General features: G+C 40.1%; 1 protein-coding gene across 10 annotated transcripts in view; it reads right to left on the reverse strand.

Moving 5' to 3' along the window:
* Lis-1 (LisH and WD40 domain-containing Lis-1) overlaps positions 1-21,760 on the reverse strand; it is a 761,024-nt gene that overhangs the window by 502,402 nt on the left and 236,862 nt on the right. For all 10 annotated transcript variants that reach the window (XM_067772985.1, XM_067772987.1, XM_067772995.1 and 7 more), the window contains one exon: positions 20,942-21,242. In XM_067772985.1, the coding sequence (XP_067629086.1) occupies positions 20,942-21,242 (301 nt within the window). The remainder of the gene's footprint in view (positions 1-20,941; positions 21,243-21,760) is intronic.

The raw sequence follows: 21,760 nt of genomic DNA on the forward strand, positions 1-21,760 counted from the left end.
ATTTCCAACTGACTCAGTCTGAATGTTTGGCCGATTTCCTTGACGGCTTGGGATTCTGCGGACTATGATTGCTGTACCAAATTCATTTGCGATGCCCTCAGCCTGATGGAAAAGTTTTTTAAATGTGACTGTGCTAGTTTCACGTTGCCTCTGCAAACTCGCTGTGGTCATATTGACAAGCTGAATTGCAGAAAGCATATCAATTTCTTTCTGTTGTAATGATCGGGATAAGAGCAGCGTGATTCCCAAAATATCAGAAAAGATTACCAAGCTTATCAGAAATTCCGAAGGTTATAGACTGGAGCAACGAAAATGGAGGTATAGCAGTTTTTATGTTTCCTTCATCCGACATTTTTTGCAAATATTGCAGAAAGACATGGCAATAGGTCCAAAAATATCAAAACTGTTTCATGTCTTTCAACCCATATAGTCTCACACAATTTTTTTTAACATATTCTGTTTTTCATTCGGCAGATGAGATTTCATTTCTTCTCTGACGATATGTATTCGATGAGCTGATTCTCGAAAAAAATTTGCTACACTAGAGATAACCCCTACGGGATTTCTTATGCCCGGTACGGTGTAGGCTAAGTTGAGTCGGTGGCTTGCGCAGTGGGTAAAAAAGGCTAAAGATTGGATGTTGCATATACGTGCTTGGACACCTTTTATTTTACGGCTCATGTTAGCTCCTTCATCATATGCTTGTCCGCGGCACAATGTTATGTCCTGGTTAAGTTTTTCCAAAGCCTTTAAAATATGGTGAGCAATGTTTTCCCCAGTAGTTTCAACAGTTTCGACAAACATTATGAAGCCTTCTTGCATTTCGTTTGTATCTACATCGAAATAGCGAATACAAATGGCTATTTGCTCGTGAGTAGAAACATTTGTGGTCTCATCGGAAATAATGGTAAAATATTTTGCCTTTTTAATTTTGGCCACTATTTGGTTCGTGATCACTTCCCCGCAGCATTCAATTAAGTCATTTTGAGTGGTCTTGCTGATAAAAGGGGCGTTTCGGGAGCACTTGTTTACATGTTCTTGCAGTATTTCATCTCCAGCATCGATTCGAAATTTCAGCAACACTCTGAAGTTTCTATCTCCGTGCTCGCTAGAGCTTAGAGACATATATGGCATCCCAACTGGAATCGCAAGAGACACGTTTAACATCCAAGATGGAATAACAGGAGACACGTATATCCGAAGTCGACACAAATAACATCGAAGACTGAGGCACAAGAATCGCGTATTTTAGAAATGTCGACACAGATTACATCTAAGGTGGAAGCACAAGAGGAGCGCTTATCATTGCAGGTGGCACAAATGTCTTCACAGTTAGAAGCACAGGAAGCAAGGGTAACATCAAAGCTGGAAGCACAGGATACAAAAATTGTACAGCTCGAGGACAAAATTGATGCCGATATAGAATCTTTGAGAGGTCGTATACAGTAGTTGCAAATAAATCGCCCAGCAGTTTCAGCGAGTAATCCAAAGGTAAAAACACCATCCTTTGTCGGTTCTGTTCCTTTCCAGGTCTTGGAATGCTGAAGATAAAGTTGCAGCTCTATTCGTAGCATTGAAGGGGCCAGCAGCCGAAATCCTACAGACGATTCCCGAAGGAGAGCGGAACAACTATGAAGCATTGATGGCTGCTGTAGAACGACGTTACGGAAGCAAACACAGGAAACAAATCTACCAAATTGAATTGCAAAACCGCTACCAAAAATCTAACGAAACTTTGCAGGAGTTTGCTTCAGACATTGAAAGATTGGCTCATCTTGCAAATGGCAATGGTAAAGATTCAGAGTTTTATAAATGGCATACGGAACGTGGAAACGAAGCGAGCTACATACGCAAACCCAAAGTTAAGATTTGCTGAAACGGTATCCCATGCACTGACTCAGGAAACGGCGTCACTTTTGAGTAAGCCAGCATACAAAGCCCATCGTGTGGAAGTGGAAAGACCAGAGTGGGTAGACGCAATTTTGGAAGCATTGAAGGGAATGCAGCAGAAGAATAATGATGCAGCCAAATGCTTTAAGTGTGGAAAGCCAGGGCACATTGCGCGTTATTGCAACACCAACCCTAATAGTTCCAACAATGTGGGTGGTCGTAAACGCAGACCTGAAGGAGATGAGCAAATCTCCAAGACCACTCAATCGTTAAACTAAAGCGAGTCAGCCGCAAGGAGCGACAGCTGGCTCCCGCAATTGAATGCCCCATAATCTCTATCTCGCAGATTGGAAGAATGTCGAGCAATCTTACTCTCGGAGGACATGTGGATGGAAAGGAACGTTTACTGACTGTAGATACGGGTGCATCTGATTCCATCATTCGAGCGGATTTAGTCAACAAGAAGATAAGACCATTGCATGGAGCAAGACTGCGTACAACCACTGGAGAAGACACCACGGTTCTAGGAGAAGTAGCATGTGAAGTCGCAATTGGGAACGTCACGGTAGTACACAATTTTATAGTGGCAGAGATTGTTTATTTATTTATTTATTTAATATGTTATTAATTATGTTAATAAAAATTACCTTACTTATAAAAAGTATTTAAAATACTCAGAAAGCCATCTTTCTAACAAGAAAAATCTATCTCATAAAATTTAGAAATTCTATTGAACTCAATTAAGGCTCTAGTAATTGGAGCATTCCGCGCATAAAGAGCCCTAAGAACACCAATATGAAAACACTCAGAAGCACGAAGAGCTCTAGCCGGTGTGTGCCGGTTAATGAAAATCCTCTCCAGGAGCACAGGGCAATCAACAACCCCACGTAACAAATCGAAAACGAACGTCAGCGATAAAATTGTCCTCCTGTCCTGCAATGATTTTAAGTTACTCAATAAGCAACGAGCTTTATAAGTCGGGATAGGATCCAAAAAGCGCAGACCACGTAATGCAAAGTGTACGAATACTTTTTGGATTCGTTCTATTCTTGAAACATGGCAGGAATAATACGGAGACCAGCGTACTCAAGTTTGGATCGCACAAACGTGGAATATAAAAGCTTTAGCGTATACGGGTCACTGAAATCCAAGACATCCACAAATCCATGACGCCTAACAAAAGCTAGCATGGCATACGACTTAGCAATGCACACATTAATATAACTTGAAAACGAAAACTTCGAGTCAAATATTACTCCCAAGTCCTTAATTTCACTAACCCGCAACAGGGGCGAGTTTGATATTTGATACACGGTTTCAATCAAGTTGACACGCTTCGAAAAAGTTATTTGAATGCACTTTTTTAGGTTAAGTGATAACCGATTATTATTACACCAGTTACTAAGTTTATCCAAAGCTTATTGCAACAATACCGCATGATGAAGGCTATGAATATGCAAGTATATCTTAAGGTCATCTGCATACAGCAAGAATTTTATTTTAGAGAAGCAAGAGCGAATATCATTAATAAACATGACATGGACCCAGGATACTACCTTGTGGAACACCGGAGGAAGCAACGAATGGATGAGACCTAACACCATCAACTACAACCATGCAACGACGATTAAATAAGTAGGATTCAATCCAACTCAAAAATACTGAGTGAAAGCCCAAACAGGCTAACTTTTTAATCAAACTAACAAGAGAGACCCGATCGAATGCCTTGGAAGTCAGTATACATAGCGTCAACCTGATATCCTGCCTGAAAAGCTGCGAGGCAGTCATCCGAGAAAATAGTCAAATTAGACACAGTTGAGCGTCCTGGAAAAAATCCATGCTGCTCTGGACACACAAAATTCTTAACACAGAAACGTAATTTATCTTGGATGATACATTCAAAAACCTTTGCAATGGTGGAAAGTTTTGAAATAGGCCAGAATTAGTAATATCATTTTTATTGCCGCTCTTTAAAATAGGTGTAATGAACGCTAATTTCCACGCATCAATAAAAATACCTGTAGATAACGAATTATTAAAAATTAACAACAGTGGATAGACTAGGGAATCACATAGTTTAAACAAAATTGCAGACAAACCATCGATATCGGTACTCATCGACGTCTTAAGCCGAATAAGCCCATTAAGAACATCTTTCGTAGAGAGTACTACATTACCGAAGTCAATAGAAGCCTGAATATTAAAAGTAATATTATCATGATTGTCAGAATCAGAAGTGAAATTGTTCATAAAGTATTCAGCAAAAAGGTTTGCAGCGTCCTCCGGAGTATCGACAGCTTTTTCAGCAAGAAAAAGAGAGGACGGAATATTCGAAACTGATTTCTTCGAGTTGACAAAGTTCCAAAATGATTTTGGGTTAGATTTAAGGTTTTCTTCAAAATTTAAAATATAATTTCTGTGTAAGAATTTATCCAGACACGCGAATTTCTTATCATACTCTTTATACAAGTGGAAACGTTGGATTTTGAGTTCATTTAAATTTAAAGAAAAATTTATTTTTCAAATTCCGGAGTTTCATCAAGGCTTTATTATGCCAGGGCACCTTGTATTTCTTTTTGGGAGCCAAGGGTATAACATTTCTACAAATTTGCAGAACAGTAGACTTAAATATCTCAAACCTTTTAGTGGTATCAAGACTGTAAAACAAATTATCCCAATTTATTTCCTTATATTTAAGAATTCATGAGCTTAACACCGGCTTATAATAAGATGTTAAGGTGTTAAGCTCATGAATTCTTAAATATAAGTATAAACTGAAAACACCATGAAACAAACATACCAATTTATTTCCAGCAAAAGATTGTTCAAATTCGAAAAATCGCATCTCTTAAAATTAAAAGAAAAATTAGAGCTGGTAGTATTAGCTTCGGCAAATTTATAAAACTCCAGATCAAGAACAAATGGAACATGATGCAAATCGGATTTTTTAATAGGCGAAATACATTCAAAAAGTGAAAAATTTAGATTAAAAAAATAAATTTAAGGCGCGATAACCTCCGAAGAAATCTAAGGCCGAGCTTCTCTTCCAATTTGCTCCTCTTGATTTTCCCTACAAATTGGCCGGACGGGACCTACATGTTTTATGCCGGCTCCAAACGGCATCTGCAAGGCAGATGAGTTTTCACAGAGAGCTTTTCATGGCAGTAATACACCCGGAGCACTTGCCAAATACAAACACTTGAAAAGCCTTATTTCTAAAATTTTGATGTTGCTTGGCCCGGGGTGTGAACCCAGGACATACGGTGTGGTAGGCGGAGCACGCTACCATCACACCACGGTTAGATTATTTGATAAAAATATCAAATCCGAAGTACGGCCTAGTCTATTTGAAAAACGATTAATTTGTCTAATATCAATACTTAAAAACTATCTATTAAATATATTTCACTGGAGCCAATGACGTCACATGCTATTAAAGTCGAGTTTGATAGAGTCTGTGACCATTTAACATTACACAGATTAAAATCACCCAGCACGCAGATATGATCACCACCAACTTTGTTCAATGCCAGTGACGTAATATTGTCGACATGTGTAGTGTATAAGTCATGGCTACTATTGGGCGGTATATATGAAGCACAAACAAAAACAGGGTCTGATGAGCCTCGATTGCATACACATAGCTGGTCAAGTAGCGCACTATTATTTTCCAGTATGATTTCAGAAGCATGATGTTTGGAATGTACCGCAATGAGAACTTCACCACCTCGTGCACAACCAGTAAGGTTTGAATTTCTATCTTTGTGAAAAATATTGTATAAAATAGAATCAAAATATTCCTCGCTGAAAAGGTTTTCATTTAGCCACGTCTCAATGAAGACGAAAACAACATATTCTTCATGGGAGCTAAATAGCCGCACCAGCTGGGATTTTGTTCTAACACCAGCCATATTCTGCATATATAATATTAGGTGATTATTTCCTCCATCTAACCCAACCGATTTCCGTCGGACATCGGTTAGATTTCGTCGTTTTTTGGCTTGAATTTAAATGGGCGCACAACAATATTTGCAGGCCATAGTTCAGGCCGCAACAGAATCGAATATGAGTTGGCATTAACGCCTAACCTGAACTTAAGGTGTCTCAAAGAGTTCGGATCCACACCTTTCTTGCTAAGACTTTTGCAAATAATGGAGTTTTCTTCCATACCAGTATGTCTAGCAATATATTTTTTTACCTGGTCAGCTGTTGCTGAAGTCGAAAAGGCAGATATATGGAGCCATTTTCTTCTGACAACAGCGCGTAACTCATTACTGGAGCTCGACCCAATAACTAAAGGTTTAATTAATTTCCGAACGTTTGTATTTTTTGGTGGGCTACCGTTGATATTTGCCCTGGAATCAGCATTGTTACCTAAGTTTTGCAACAGATTTTAATTTAAATCGCTTTGGCAAGAATTTGCTGTACTAGAACCATAGGACTTATTTTTGCTTTTATTAGACCTCCTTTTTTACGCACAGTGTTTCAATCACTTTGGTTATCAGCAGCTGCATGTGGTTCATCTAAATTAGTTGCACTCATATGCGTTGGAAACACTGGCGCCGCAGTCGGAGTACCAGTAGCGGGAGCAGTAATATGAGGGGACGGCAGCATTGTTTTTTGGCCAGCAAAAGCAGAAGAAGTGGTATAAGAAGAGGAAGTATTAGTAATTACACTAGTTGACAAAGCAGCAAAGAAAGCGTATCGCACATATGTTGTTGGAACAGAAGCTGTCCCAGCTGCAGAATAAGAAGTATTGACTGCACTGAGTACGCCATTACCATTAGACACAATTATTTCCTTTCCACTCTCTTTCTCTTTGGCCAAAGCGCCACTAACAATACCAAGCACTTCACTGTATTCAGATAGCAAGTGCGACACATTCGATTTATTTTCAGAAAGCATGAGCGCAATTCAATGATTTCCGTTTGAAGAGTCTCAACTTTATTGCGAAGGCATTTATTATGTTCTCTCACAGCATTAACCACACACAGAATATTAGAATTAAGAGCTTTAACTTCAGCGAGCTCATCGATCAACAACGCAAGAGATTGATTGTCAACGTTTTGGTTGCATTGGCGCTGTTGTTGTTGTTGTTGTAGAGATAAGGCTACAACCGAAGGCTTTGGGGAGTGTTATCGATGTGATGGTCCTTTGCCGGATATAGATCCGGTACTCTCCGGTACCATAGCACCATTAAGGTGCTAGCCCGACCATCTCGGGAACGATTTATGTGGCCACATTAAACCTTCAGGCCATTCCCACCCTCCCCACCCCCAAGTTCCATGAGGAGCTTGGGGTCGCCAGAGCCTCGTCTGTTAGTGAAACAGGATTCGCCGCGGATAGGTGAGGTTGACAATTGGGTTTGGAGAAGCTATATATTGCGCTGGCAATCTGAAGGGTTGCGCTACACAGCCCCTTGAATCTGGTATTTTAGTCGCCTCTTACGACAGGCATACCTACCGCGGGTATATTCTGATCCCCTAACCCGCTGGGGTTGCATTGGCGCTCATTACTTGTGTATTATTTTTAAGCGGGGATCGAAGAGAACAACGGCGCACTGCTTTACACTCATCGCACAGAAATGGGGTATTTGAACTCAACAGGTACTCTAAGTCAAACTGTTGCATACCAACACAATGTAGGTGGAAAAGCTCATTACAATTAGAGCACTGCACTTTGGCCTGAGAACGTTCCACCTTCGTCCCACAACGACAAGTCAGATTTAGTTAAATAAATATACAAATCATGCACAAATGAATAGATATAATTACTAATTGTTTATTGTTTTCTATACACACTGTGATCACAACGAACTATTCACATTATAAGAGTCAATATCTCAAACAATTTATTATTCACCATGCATAAAAACATTGCAAACTATTTATTAAGACATAGTATTTATTGTTGATGAAATCATAATTGGAGTGGACTTCTTAATCGACTAAGGCATCAAGATCGATATGCAAAGCAAGACAATGCGATATAAGAACATGGATGTGCCACTTAATTTCGGATACGAGAGGCTACAGCAGTAATCGAGTGCTGGTGGAAGAGAGTCAGCAAATACCACCAAAAATCCGAAGAAGTCATCTGGGCAAAACTTGATGGAGATTGTGGGACAAAGAAATTGTGGGTTGTTGAAGCAGCAAACAAATCAACACCAAATGTACTGGTAGGAAAAGCCCTGGCTATGACAAATCAAGATGGACGTATTTCGGTAAGAGTACTCAATGAGTTCAAGTCACGACTCACACTGACCAAAGGAGCTATTTTGGGAAGATGTCAAGAGGCTGAAGTAGTTATTAACTGTGAACGGCTCCAGGAACATGTTTCAACGAAAAATACTGATCTTTCAAATGGCATCACGGCATGGACGGAGGGCTAGAGAAAGCCTATCAGAGTAAGGCAAACCAACTGCTCCTAAAGTACGCGAACATAATTGACCAAGATGGCTCCAAACCAGGCCGCACCAACGTTGTGATACATCAAATTGACACTGGATATGTGGCACCAGCGGCGTCATGGAACCATCAGCTAGTCCATGGAGCTCACCGGTGGTCCTTATGAAGAAGAAGGATGGAAAAATGAGGTTTTGCGTGGACTAACGCAAGTTGAACGACGTTACGAAAAGGGATAGCTACCCATTGCCAAGAATTGACGATACTCTGCACTCGCTCTCTGGTACGAAATGGTTTTCCGCACTGGACCCGAAAAGTGGCTACTGGCAAGTGGAGGTGAAGGAGGAAGACAAAGAGAAAACAGCCTTCAGTATCGGTGATGGTCTTTGGCAATTTACAGTGATGCCTTTTGGACTTTGTAATGAACCAGCTACTTTTGAGAGACTCATGGATCAGGTACTGAGAGGACTACATTGGAAAACATGCTTGGTGTACCTGGACGACATCATCGTATTGGGCAAGAATTTTGATGAACATCTTAAGAACGTGGAGGAAGTTTTCCAGAGAATAGCTGGCGCTGGTCTGAAACTAAGTCCCAAAAAGTGTTCGCTGTTTAAAAAGGAAGTAAATTATTTGGCGGCCACCGTGGTGTGATGGTATCGTGCTCCGCCTATCACACCGTATGCCCTGGGTTCAACTCCCGGGCAAAGCAACATCAAAAATTTTAGAAATAAGATTTTTCAATTAGAAGAAAATTTTTCTAAGCGGGGTCGCCCCTCGGCAGTGTCTGGCAAGCGCTCCGATTGTATTTCTGCCATGAAAAGCTCTCAGTGAAAACTCATCTGCCTTGCAGATGCCGTTCGGAGTCGGCATAAAACATGTAGGTCCCGTCCGGCCAATTTGTAGGGAAAAATCAAGAGGAGCACGACGCAAATTGGAAGAGAAGCTCGGCCTTAGATCTCTTCGGAGGTTATCGCGCCTTACATTTATTTATTTAAATTATTTGGGTCACAAAGTAACGACAGATGGTATCTGCACTGCGAATGAAAATATCTAAGCTGTAAAGGATGGGCCAAGACCGCGGAACTTGCATGAATTAAGAAGTTTCCTTGGGCTGTGCACTTATTACCGCCGGTTTGTACCAAACTTTGCCAGCGTAGCACATGGCCTCCAGGAGCTTACAAAAAAAAATTAAGCTTTTGAATGGAAGAAGGAGCAAGAAGTGGCTTTCCAAACATTCAAAGAGCGTTTGTGCACTGCCCCAATGTTGACACATCCGATTCCAGGAGCAACGTTTATTCTAGATACAGATGCGAGCCGATATGCTATAGGACGCGTTTCATCACTGCTGGGCGATGGACAAGAGAAGGTAGTTGCCTAATACAGCCGTTCAATTGGAAAACCAGAGAGGAGCTATTGCGAGAGAGCTGTTGGCATTGGTAGGATGCATGAAAAATTTTCACAAGTACCTCTACGGGAAGCGATTCCGCGTCAGGACAGATCACGCAGCGTTAAAATGGCTCTTGCAGTTCCGTTATCCAGAAGGACAATTAGTACGGTGGATCGAGCGACTACAAAGCTATGGCTTTTCCATTGAGCATCGAGAAGGTAGTACCCATGGAAATGCTGATGCAATGTCACGAAGACCATGTAGTTTGGAATGCAAGCACTGTTCAAAGGCCGAGGCTAAAGAAGACATTATAGATTTCCGGCTAATGACTATAACATGTACGGATGAATGGGACAGGAACAACTAAGGAAGTGTCAGCTAGAAGATACAGATCTGCCAGATGTTATGCAAGGGCTCGAACGAAACGAAAGACCAAATAGAGAGTAGATGTCAGCAAATAATCCCATTGCGAAGTCATATTGGGCACAGTGGAACAGTTTAGTTTGATATCCGGTTGCCTTCATCAAGTATGGGAGAGTGAGGATGGTCAAAGTAAGAGGTAACTGATAGTTGTTCCAAGGAAATGGATTCCCGACGTTCTCAGTGATCAGTCATCTCAGTCATCTTGGAATTACGAAGACGCTCGAGAAGATCAAGCAGAGATTCTATTTGGTTCGTTACCGTCAGTCGGTCACTGAGTGGATTGCCAACTGCGAGGTTTGCAGCAGAGAGAAAGGGCCCAAAACCCGAAGTCATGGCCAGATGAAGCAGTATATTTCAGGTGCACTATTTGAAAGGATCGCCATGGATGTCGCAGGCCCATTTCCTACTTGCAACCGCGGAAACAAATACGTACTGGTGGTTAAGGATTATTTCAGTAAATGGCCAGAGGTATACCCAATCCCAAATCAAGAAGTGAAAACAGTGCAGAAATGGTTACAAACGATTGGGTTGCAAGGTATGGTATACCAATGGAGTTACGTTCTGACCGAGGCAGGAATTTCAAATCAGCGGTGTTTCAAGAAATGTGTAAGGAATTGGGCATTCGAAAAACACGGACAAATGCATTGCATCCCTAGTCCGATGGTATGGTGCAACGATTAGAACCTTGGAGGAGCACTTAAGGAAAGTAGTCGACAAGTACCATAAAGAGTGGGATTCACATATATCATTATTCTTGATGGCTTACCGGGCAGTGCATGAAACAACGGACCAAACTCCCGCAAAGGTAATTTTTGCAATGACCTTCGACTACCAGCTGATTTGAAGTTTGGGATAGATGCCGATGCGGACAGAAATACCAAGAAATCCATTGAGAAGAGATGAGAGAAATACACGATTTTGTGACGCAACGAACGAAGATTATGAGTGACAAGATGAAAGCCAGATACGATAAGGCAATTAATTGGAAGGTTTTTGGGAAGGAGATTTGGTGCTGTTATACAACCCACAACGGAAAAAAGGTTTGTCCCCGAAATTGCAGTGCAATTGGGAAGGCCCATACAAAGTTGTAAAACGGATCAATGATGTAGTTTACCGCAACAAACCCATTGGCAAACCACGAACCAAAATGAAAGTGGTTCATTTAGAAAGGCTGGCAGCGTTTAGATAAGGAAATTTGTCTGATCGGGACGATCCGACTTAGGTGGAGGGCAGTGTGACGAATATTAGTATCCCTAAGCGATACTACCATCACTAAGCCGATACTAAGCAGTATGTACATAAACAAATCAATCATCATCTACACCAGGGTTAACCAAAGTTAAAAGTGTAGCTGTATTAGTGAGAGCACGATGATCATACGAATCACTTGATGCACGATTCATTCACCTATTAGCAAGCAACGAAGCAACATCGTATTGTTTATTTATGCGCAAGATTACGAAACTTCGCGCATAAATAGCATAGTCGTACGCAAACAAGCGCATTGCGCCAATAATTATTCAACTAAATGGTTATCTCTGATCTACACACATACATACAAGGCAACAAACGCATGTCATCATCATTCGCAGAAGTACTCACATATACACACGCATATGGATACAAATTACAAATATACGTGTATATAGCTGGTAAACAATCATCAGGTTCACGAAATTACTAGACCTTAGTAGAAATAGGTGAACGAGGAAACCGAAGACGCTATCAGTTGCGAAGTGAAGTTTAATTGCGAAATACTCTTAAAGTAGTCTAATAAAGACCATTTTGTAATACAGAATACTGGAGTGTTTTATTCAACAGGTTAGCGATACGAACGTAAGCAGAAGGTTGCAAATAAGCTGAAATACCCTAAATTCGTTACAATATGACCACGTTGAGCCTTCTAGGCAATCCCACCACTAGTTCCATGGGGAACTTGGGGTCGCCAGAGCCTTGCTTGCTAAATATTTGTAACAAAATTCCCCTCGAGTAGGTGTGGTTGGCAATTGAGTTGCGGAAGCTGTAGGGCTATAAAGCTTTTTATTGCGCTTATCAACCCTTTTAATCCTCGCACAAATCAATTTAGATAGAAGGAAGAAATAGGAAAAGGAGCACAAGGTATGAAGATTGCGGTGCGTGTTACAAACAGCGGCGATGACAAGTAGTCTGTTTTTTTTTTTTTTTTTAAAATGCCAGCTTGCGAAGATTGAAGCGATGGGAAGAAAGCTGGGTTGTACTAACAAGTTCATCACGCCTTTCCGAAAATAATGTTAAGGAAACTGATTTGATCAGCTGTCCGTCAGATGGTATTTAGGAGCTGTTCCCATTCCAATTAAACCGAGTGCTTCAAGTTGGGCACATTTAAACAAAATACCACATATGTTTCCGATTGGGAAACTCAAACCGAAAGCCCTTTCGAAACCAGTTTTCGAAATGAGAAAATATTAAACATGAAAGTATGGCTCGAGGAGGTTAGGTGTATAAAAATAAAAATCCTAACAAAAAGTTGTACTGGTATTGGGAAGATAACTAATGCGGAAAAGCATAAATCTTGGTCAATTAAATACAAAAACCGGTTTGTAAACATATATGTTTTATATTAAGAAAAATACCCCTTTAATACAACGAATCTAGCTCAAGGCCTAGCAATAATTATTTTATCATTATTATTGTTATGAAAAAATGTATCATAACAATAATAATGATAAAATAATACTTGAAAAAATTTATCATAACAATAATAATGATAAAGTAATTATTGTTAGGCCTTGAGCTCGATTCGAACCCGCAATCTTGCAAATCAGTAGGCCGATATAACAACAAACATTGTCAGATATTAAAATGTGTTTGTGTATTTCGTTCTTTTGAAATAAGCACGTTCGGCTTTTGAAGTTCTGATATTATTTTCTATGTAGTCATAAATATTGCAATCACACAAGGGAAAATGCAAAAAAAAAAACAAAAGAAGCGATAAAACATGCACCACAGGGGTTAGTTTATTTGTTTACATTTGTTTGACATAATCGTCCCTTACATGAGAATAATATTCAACTGTCAATCACACTTTGTTTTTTCCTAAGTGTTGGTCCTGAGAGTGTCTTTGAATTTAAATGAGGTACGACAGTATTGATACCAATCCAAGGACCCATTTGAAAAGATGTTTCTGCTCAGGTTGTACTTTCTTATTTTTATTGCTATATAGGTATCAAAGAAAATGCATTTTACGCCGTAATATTTCCACCTTATACTGCTATATACATTCTTTCTTGTATCCGCTACCATCTCCGAAACGCCTTTGTCGAATTTGAAGGACAGATAATAATCAAAATTCTAAACTCTTTTATCTGGATGTTGTCACAATGTAGTTTTTATTAACTCTTAACCTTATGTGTATTTGTTTATGTATCCGACACTATCGCAAAAGCTAGTTGGAGCAATTCAATGAAATATATAAACATTCATATGTATTATTAATTGTATATGTAGTGAAGCTAAGAGCTCCTGAGGAAAATTTAATTTAAGATATGTGACCCGGCCTATGAAAAGGTGGCTTATGACTCAAAAAAGAAATTGTGAGGAACAGCTGTCAAATATAAACAACGCATTTCTTCAGTTTCTTTGTAGTTTTCTTTTTTTTGTGAGCCATAAGCCACCTTTTCATGGGCCGGGTCACATATAAATAATTAATTCACGTCGAGCTGAGCTCTGTCACGCGGGTGCAATACGATAAATTATGTTGGTCAAGTTGGCTGCCGTGGCATAACGTAGCGGACTTGCCTACCATATCGAAAGTTTTAGCTTAAAAAAGGTTGGTTGCACTTAGGAGCGACTGATACACCACCTCCAGAAATGTCGGGAGATGCATCGAAACATGCGTTCCGACCTTAAAACTTAGCATATTTCGTTTGTTCGTTAATGGTGTGTTCAATTTGTACTTAATATTTAAGAATTCATGAGCTCATAACACTTTTGTGTATTTGAGGCCTTCAAAGCTTCAGAAAAAACTTTGCACCCTGCTTCGTTTAATATAGTTATCCTTTTAAAAAACAAAGATGAAAAAAGGCATTATACGATAGAATGGGGCAGAGATTTAACCTTCTGTAAGGATAAAAAATTCGTGCCAGGCGATTTCAGCGCCAGAGTGGACAAGGATGAATCTGGCGTCACAGACTTTGCATATGCGCGAAAAATGGTTTCATTCAGCACCAGGTCCAAGAAAACATGCAATTGTGATAAACAGATGGACAGCGTGCGCAAATGGTTTAAGATATGCGCAGGAATCGGGTTTCCATCATCGGCTCGAATAAAACTCTTGTCGAATCGAAAATCAGCACAGCCTTCTGAGCGGCATTAGCCCTATATTTAAACATTAGGGCGGGTCGATTTAAAAATCGCTCATTGCTCTGTGAAAATCGTATTCTGGGGTCAAAACAAGAAACTTTGCCGAAGGAACCATACCTCTAAAACGAATTCTGATGTCCCCCAATTTGGGTCGAACTTTTGGGTAGGGGCAAATTTTGAAAAATCCCACTTTGACCCATTTAGAGTGCTCCAATCGAGTCCAAATGTATGACCGACCCTCACTAACTTTGGAGGCCCCACCCACTGATGCCAGTGGCACACCCCCTGGAACCTCCCTGGGGGTTCACCATACAAACATTTCAAAAAATCGCCGGTTTTGCACCTTACATGAAAAAATCACCTAAATGGCTATGTGGTAATAAGGCCAATTGACCTTATGTCACCACACCATCACATTACGTGCAATACGTGTGCAAAGTTTCAATCAAACTTATGGCCATTCAAAGGGGTAATAAGGCCAATTGACCTTATGGCCGTTGACCTTATGTCACCACACCATCACAATAATGCATTGTCATCGAGCCGTGATACGTGTGCAAAGTATCAATCAAACTTATGGCCATTCAAAGTGGTGATAAGGCCAATTGACCTTATGGCCGTTGACATTATGTCACCACACCATCACAATAATGCATTGTCATCGAGCCGTGATACGTGTGCAAAGTTTCAATAAAACTTATGGCCATTCAAAGTGGTAATAAGGCCAATTGACCTTATGGCCGTTGACCTTATGCCACTACACCATCACATTAATGCATTGTCATCGGTCCTTGATACGTATGCAAAGTTTCAAATTAATCAGACTTCTAGAAACCGGTGAAAATTAAGCTCAAAGATTCCGTTACATACAGGCCAAGCTAATAAAAGCGTGCTAAAAATGAATTTAACTTAGTAATAGAAAAGCAATTAAAAAAAAAGTATTAGAAATTAGCGTTTTTACAACCCTTTTAAAACAAAGGCATCACTGTGATGCATTTGCATGTCGTAAACATAGTTGTGTGGGTTTTTTATTCAACCGTTTTAAAAAATGAAGGTATCACTGTGACACAATTGCAGATCGTAAAATTGCTTGTGTTGTTTTTTTAAGCCACCACAAGACACAGCAGGTAGAATTGAAATTACCATTTCATTCTTATTACCTCGTCTCGTAGACCATATATAACGCAACAGTTTTTGTGAATGCATTAAGTCGTTGTGAAGAACTCAAAGTGTGAAGTGCTAATTTCAGATAAAAAAATATTTCAAAAAAAAATAATAAGTGAAGTGACCATTCCAAATCAAAAAGTTTACAATGAATCCACCATCCTCTACACCCAAAGATGAAGCAACTACATCAACAACTATCGAAAACCCAATGAGTCATAAACCCAAGCACGATGTTACTGTTTTTGGTGTGTCTACTGATTTAACTGATCTTAATTTACCAACCCATCTGGATATCTTGAGATATTATTTTTACTTAAGCGAACGTGCTAAAACAGAACAAAAAAATGTTTCCCATAAATCATTCACTATTCAAGTACAAGATAAGTTGATTGGAATTTGGGAAAAACTTGGTATGGAAATAATGCTGAAAAAAAGTGTATTTAATAAATTGAATAAATTGCTTGACAAGTATCAAGAGCAAATCAAGAGAAGAAACTATAGATAAAATTGATGAGAAGTATCATACTAGGATGGTAAAAGAACCTCATCCTGTTATTTTGAGAGAACCCAATTCTGAATTGATTGGTTACGTAAGACTGGAACATCATGCTTGGGTATATGACTCATTGGGTTTTCGATAGTTGTTGATGTAGTTGCTTCATCTTGCGGTGTAGAGGATGGTGGATTCATTGTAAACTTTTTGATTTGGAATGGTCACTTCACTTATTATTTTTTTTGAAATATTTTTTTTATGAAATTAGCACTTCACACTTTGAATTCTTCACAACGACTTAATGCATTCACAAAAACTGTTGCGTTATATATGGTCTACGAGACGAGGTAATAAGAATGAAATGGTAATTTCAATTGTACCTGCTGTGTCTTATGGTGGCTTAAAAAAAACAACACAAGCGATTTTACGATCTGCAATTGTGTCACAGTGATACCTTAATTTTTTAAAACGGTTGAATAAAAAACCCACACAACTATGTTTACGACATGCAAATGCATCACAGTGATGCCTTGGTTTTAAAAGGGTTGTAAAAACGCTAATTTCTAATAATTTTTTTAATTTTTTTTCTATTACTAAGTTAAATTCATTTTTAGCACGCTTTTATTAGCTTGGCCTGTATGTAACGGAATCTTTGAGCTTAATTTTTACCGGTTTCTAGAAGTCTGATTAATTTGAAACTTTGCATACGTATCAAGGACCGATGACAATGCATTAATGTGATGGTGTGGTGACATAAGGTCAACGACCATAAGGTCAATTGGCCTTATCACCACTTTGAATGGCGATAAGTTTGATTGCAACTTTGCACACCTATCAAGGCTCGATGACAATGCATTAATGTGATGGTGTGGTGACATAAGGTCAACGGCCATAAGGTCAATAGGCCTTATTACCACATAGCCATTTAGCTGATTTTTTCATGTAAAGTGCAAAACCGTCGATTTTTTGAAATATTTGTATGGTGAACCTCCAGGGGGTTCCAGGGGGTGTGCCACTGGCATCGGTGGGTCGGGCCTCCAAAGTTAGTGGGGGTCGGTCATACATTTGGACTCGATTGGAGCACTCTAAATGGGTCAAAGTGGGATTTTTCAAAATTTGCCCCTACCCAAAAGTTCGACCCAAATTGGGGGACATCAGAATTCGTTTTAGAGGTATGGTTCCTTCGGCAAAGTTTCTTATTTTGATCCCTAGAATATGATCTTCACAGAGCAATGGGCGATTTTTTTGCCTCCCCACAAATCGACCTATTAAACATATATAGAAAACAGCCAGTTCCCCTGTAAAAAAATGTTTAAAGCACGTATAATCAATATTATTGTAACCATCCTCCTTTATTTTACTCCAAAGATATTTAATTTCCATAATTTTGCTTAAAAAATACAAATAAAATTATTATATGACAAATGACAATTGGAGGGTGGAGCCGTGTGTAGAAGTCCACGAAAGTGGGGAAAGCTTCTGACCGCCGTTCATCTGGGAATGGCCAGAGCGATTCTTTTGCATACGGTTCAAGCCGCTCACTACTTCCGGTCGCTTGCGGCCAAGTATCCTCTGGGTAGCCAATGTGCGAAGGCGACAGAGTGGCTAGGCCACTCTGACAGAATTGGCTTAAGAGTTACCTGGGGGATCTTTCATCGGCAGCGTCTGTCCACCACGAGGTGCGGCTGCAAGCGGGCGTCTGTCTTGGATAAAGCGGCTCGCTATATAAACGTCCAAATAATATTTTCATCCCCGCTGAGCGGGACCCGAGACACGCCACAACAGACAACCCTTTAATGATGACGACCATGACAAACGTTTGAAGGACAATGCATGCACCTGGAACGTCCGCTCCCTGAATAGGATTGGTGCAGATGCCCGCCTGGTTGATGTCCTCGTCAAAGAAAAATCTGACATCACCGCCATCCAAGAAATGCGTTGGACGAAGCAAGGAAAAAAGAAAATTAAAAATTGTGACATCTATTGGATTGGCCATACAAATAAGCTCAGTTTCAGCGTCAGCTTCGTGGTTGGAGGTAGACTTTGTTGCCAATTGGCGTTCACTCCTGTGGACGAACGTCTCGCCACTATCCAAATAAAAACAAAATTATTTTATTATATTATTCATCTGCGCCCATGCACCGACAGAGGAGAAATACGCTTTTTATGAACAATTAGATCGAACATACGAGCGCTGTCCCCGCCATGATATAAAAGTCGTGATTGGCTACTTTAACGCCAGGGTGTGCAAAGAAGGTGTTCTTTGGCCCCACAGTCGGAAAGTTCAGCCTTCACAATGAAACTTCTCCTAATGGACTGAGGCTGATTGACTTTGCCGGTGCTCGAAACATGGTCATATCCAGCACGAGGCTCATGCATGAAAAGATCAAAGATCGAAATACTCGCAATCAGATGCGCACGATCCGAAAACCTAACATCAACTTGGACCATTATCTCGTCGCAGCCAATATATGCGCCGCCTCCGCGCGGCTAAAACCAAGGAAAGCTAGATGTCGAAAGGCTGCAATCGCAACATACTGCCAATGATTTCGCAACTGGACTCTCAAACCTGCTCTCTGAGAGCACAACTCAACCCGACGGAATGCAGGAGCAGTGGGAGCATATCTCCAAAGCTCTTCATACTGCCGCCGAGGAAAAAATGGGTTACCGGCGACCACGGAAAAACAACTCGTATGATGAAGAATTCCGCGTTGCAGCCGAAAGAAAAGGCGCCACCTACAGGGCTACGTTAAAAGCGAGCGTAATAAGAGCTGTGTGTGAACGCTGTCGCAAATTGAAAAGGGAAGCGAAACGCCTTTTCAGGAAGAAAAAAGCAGAGGCAGAAAGGCGTGAGTGCGAGGAGCTTGAGCTGCTAGCCACCAGGAATAACGCCCGAAAATTTTACCAAAAAATTCGGCGACAGATGGAAGGTTTTAAGACCGTGGCAAACTCTTGTAAGAACGAAAACGGCGACCTTGTAACTGATGTCCAGAGAGTACTTACATTACCGCACAGGGAACGAACCCGATCCCGCAATCGATGATGGAATAATTAAAAAAAGAATCGACACACATGACCTCTTTGTCGATTTTAAAGCCGCCTTCGACAGCATGAAAACGCGCTGCCTTATACGGCTGTGCAAAACGACGTTGAGCAACACCATCAGCTCTGTCAGAATCGGGAAGCACCTCTCTGAGCCGTTCGAAACTAAACGAGGTTTCAGACACGGTGATGTTGGAGAAAATTATCTAACTGCAGAACTCAACCGCTCTGGAACAACATTTTATAAAAGCGTGCAATTACTGGCATATGCTGATGACACCCGCACCGTTAGTTCTGCTTGCTCCAAACTGGAAAAAGAAGCGGTAAAGATGGGTTTGATGGTGAATGAGGACAAAACGAAGTACCTGCCGTCATCGAGCAAAGAGTCAGCGCATATGCTCCTTGGCAACCACGCTACTGTTGGCAGCCATAATTTTGAAATAGTAAAAGACTTCGCTTATTTGGGAACCAGCATCAACACTAACAACAACGTTAGCTCCGAAATCACCCTTGCCAATAAATGCTTCTTTGGACTAGGCAGGCAATTGAAAAGTAAAATTCTCTCTCGGAAAACAGAAATCATACTCTGAATGGGAAAATAGTTTCGCAAAAAGGCAAAATGAGTTTTTGAGTGGAAATTAAAGATGGGGGATTAGAAAGGAAAGCTGCCAACGTCAGTCACCTGTAGTAATTGCATCATGGGCGTAAATGAGTCTGTTGCGGTTGCAGCCTTTCGACGTCTAGCTTTCCTTTGGTTTTTGGTTTCTTGCTTTTAGCTGCGCGGAGGCAGGGTCGTACTTTGGTTGCGAAAAGGTAGTGATCCGAGTCCATGGTACATCCGAGTTGTGAATACATCTAAAACACAAGAGGCCATGGTCAATTTAATTACGTGAAATTCGATCGGGGGCAGCAGTTTGATGTATATTATTATGCTAGAACCTGGTACTGGCTATGGTGAGTCGATCAGCCTCATTGCTTTAGGGGAAGCTTCATCCCTATTTTCCCGAACTGATATCAAATACGCTAAAAACTGTTTGTTATCTCCGAAAAGTCAACCATCACTGAAGATTCAGTGACGCTGTGCAGAACTAAGGCGAGTTAGCTTGAAATTTAGAAGAATTTAGTTAATACCGAAACAATGAAAGTTATGTATATCATAACTACGTGTATTTGCAAGAAGCCCACATGTGGATTAAAGAGAAAAAAACCATAAAGCTTTCATACAGCAATGTATAAACTTTAAATTAAAGCTGCACATTTTTCTGGGGAAACGCCTAACCGAAACAGAGCGAACACAATGCACAAAGTATTTTGTGCGCTTAAGTCAAAAATGATTTATTTAAAAATGTAAAATCGAACATCATCGATTAAGCTCTTCTGGAGAATATCGTTCGATATATTTTAATTTTTCGTATAGCTTCTATGTGTATCACAATGATCTATTCATTATAAACGACGGCTAGGCGCACAACCTATTTTCGGCTGCCTTTTTCAAAAACAGCCTATCTCAGATTTTTATTGAAGAACGCCTTATCAGAATTTGATTTTAATACCATAACATGAACTCAAAAAATTGTCAGCCCAGAAAGAGCGTTCATAAAAGCAGTTATTAGATGGGGCGTTCTTTAACCGAATTCTGAGATAGGGCTTCCTTTAGTAAAATTCTGAGATAAGTGGGTTTTGGAAAAGGGATTTCCTAAAAGAAATCCTATGAGAGGGCGTTTTCGAACCGGCAGCCGAGTTAGACAGGCAGTTTGTCGACTCAGTTGTAGATTAACATATTTTACATACCCGTGTTATGCTTGCACGGTGTCCAGTCAACGAAAACTTTTCTGGCGGGCGTGGAATCCACTCTCCTGGACTTCTTTTGGCTTTTGTGGGAGCTCCTTCAATAACCTCCTTTTCGGCTTCGGATAATTTTGCTTCAAGTTCCATTACTTTTTTTTGCAATCGAATGACTGATGTCCATTTTTTTTCTAACAGTCCACTTACTTTCTTGTCGTTTTCTGCAGCAACGTCGGCTTCTTTGCGAAATGCGTCCAAAGATTCAGCATAGCCATTGCTGCCTAAATAATCTGCGATTGCTTGGTTCCTAAAAGAACAATGTTTTACACAGTTACTTTTATTTGAATGCCCTAATATATTGAAGGCCGTAATATATTGAAGGCCTTAACCAACTCTTTTATCGAAACTGCATTTAAACTACACAAAACTTTTACATATGAAAAATAAAATTTTGGCATCTCCTCTCAGCTTATAGATTTGTGGACCTGTTTACGCGGATGTTGTTTTAACACAAACGTGACATTTTTAAGGTTATGATAAAGAACCGTTTAAGTAAACGCTTAAGAAATATTTTGATTTATATTTTGTATGGAAATAAGAAAAGCCAAAAAGCTTTGAAAATAAAAACGAATTCTTTTTTAAATGACATTTCCATTTCAAATTACAAGAGCTTTATAAACTCTTTATTTTTTATGAATAAGGGGAACAGAATATTGAATTTCAATTGATTTTCATCGTATAGTGATAGGGAAGGCAGCAAAGCGATTGTCTGTAAAGGATTTGTAGTCATCCTACTTTCCTTTCTTAAAGTTGATGAAAGTGCGG

This window comes from Eurosta solidaginis, chromosome 3, assembly GCF_040869045.1.
Source record: "Eurosta solidaginis isolate ZX-2024a chromosome 3, ASM4086904v1, whole genome shotgun sequence".
Lineage (NCBI taxonomy): Eukaryota > Metazoa > Arthropoda > Insecta > Diptera > Tephritidae > Eurosta > Eurosta solidaginis.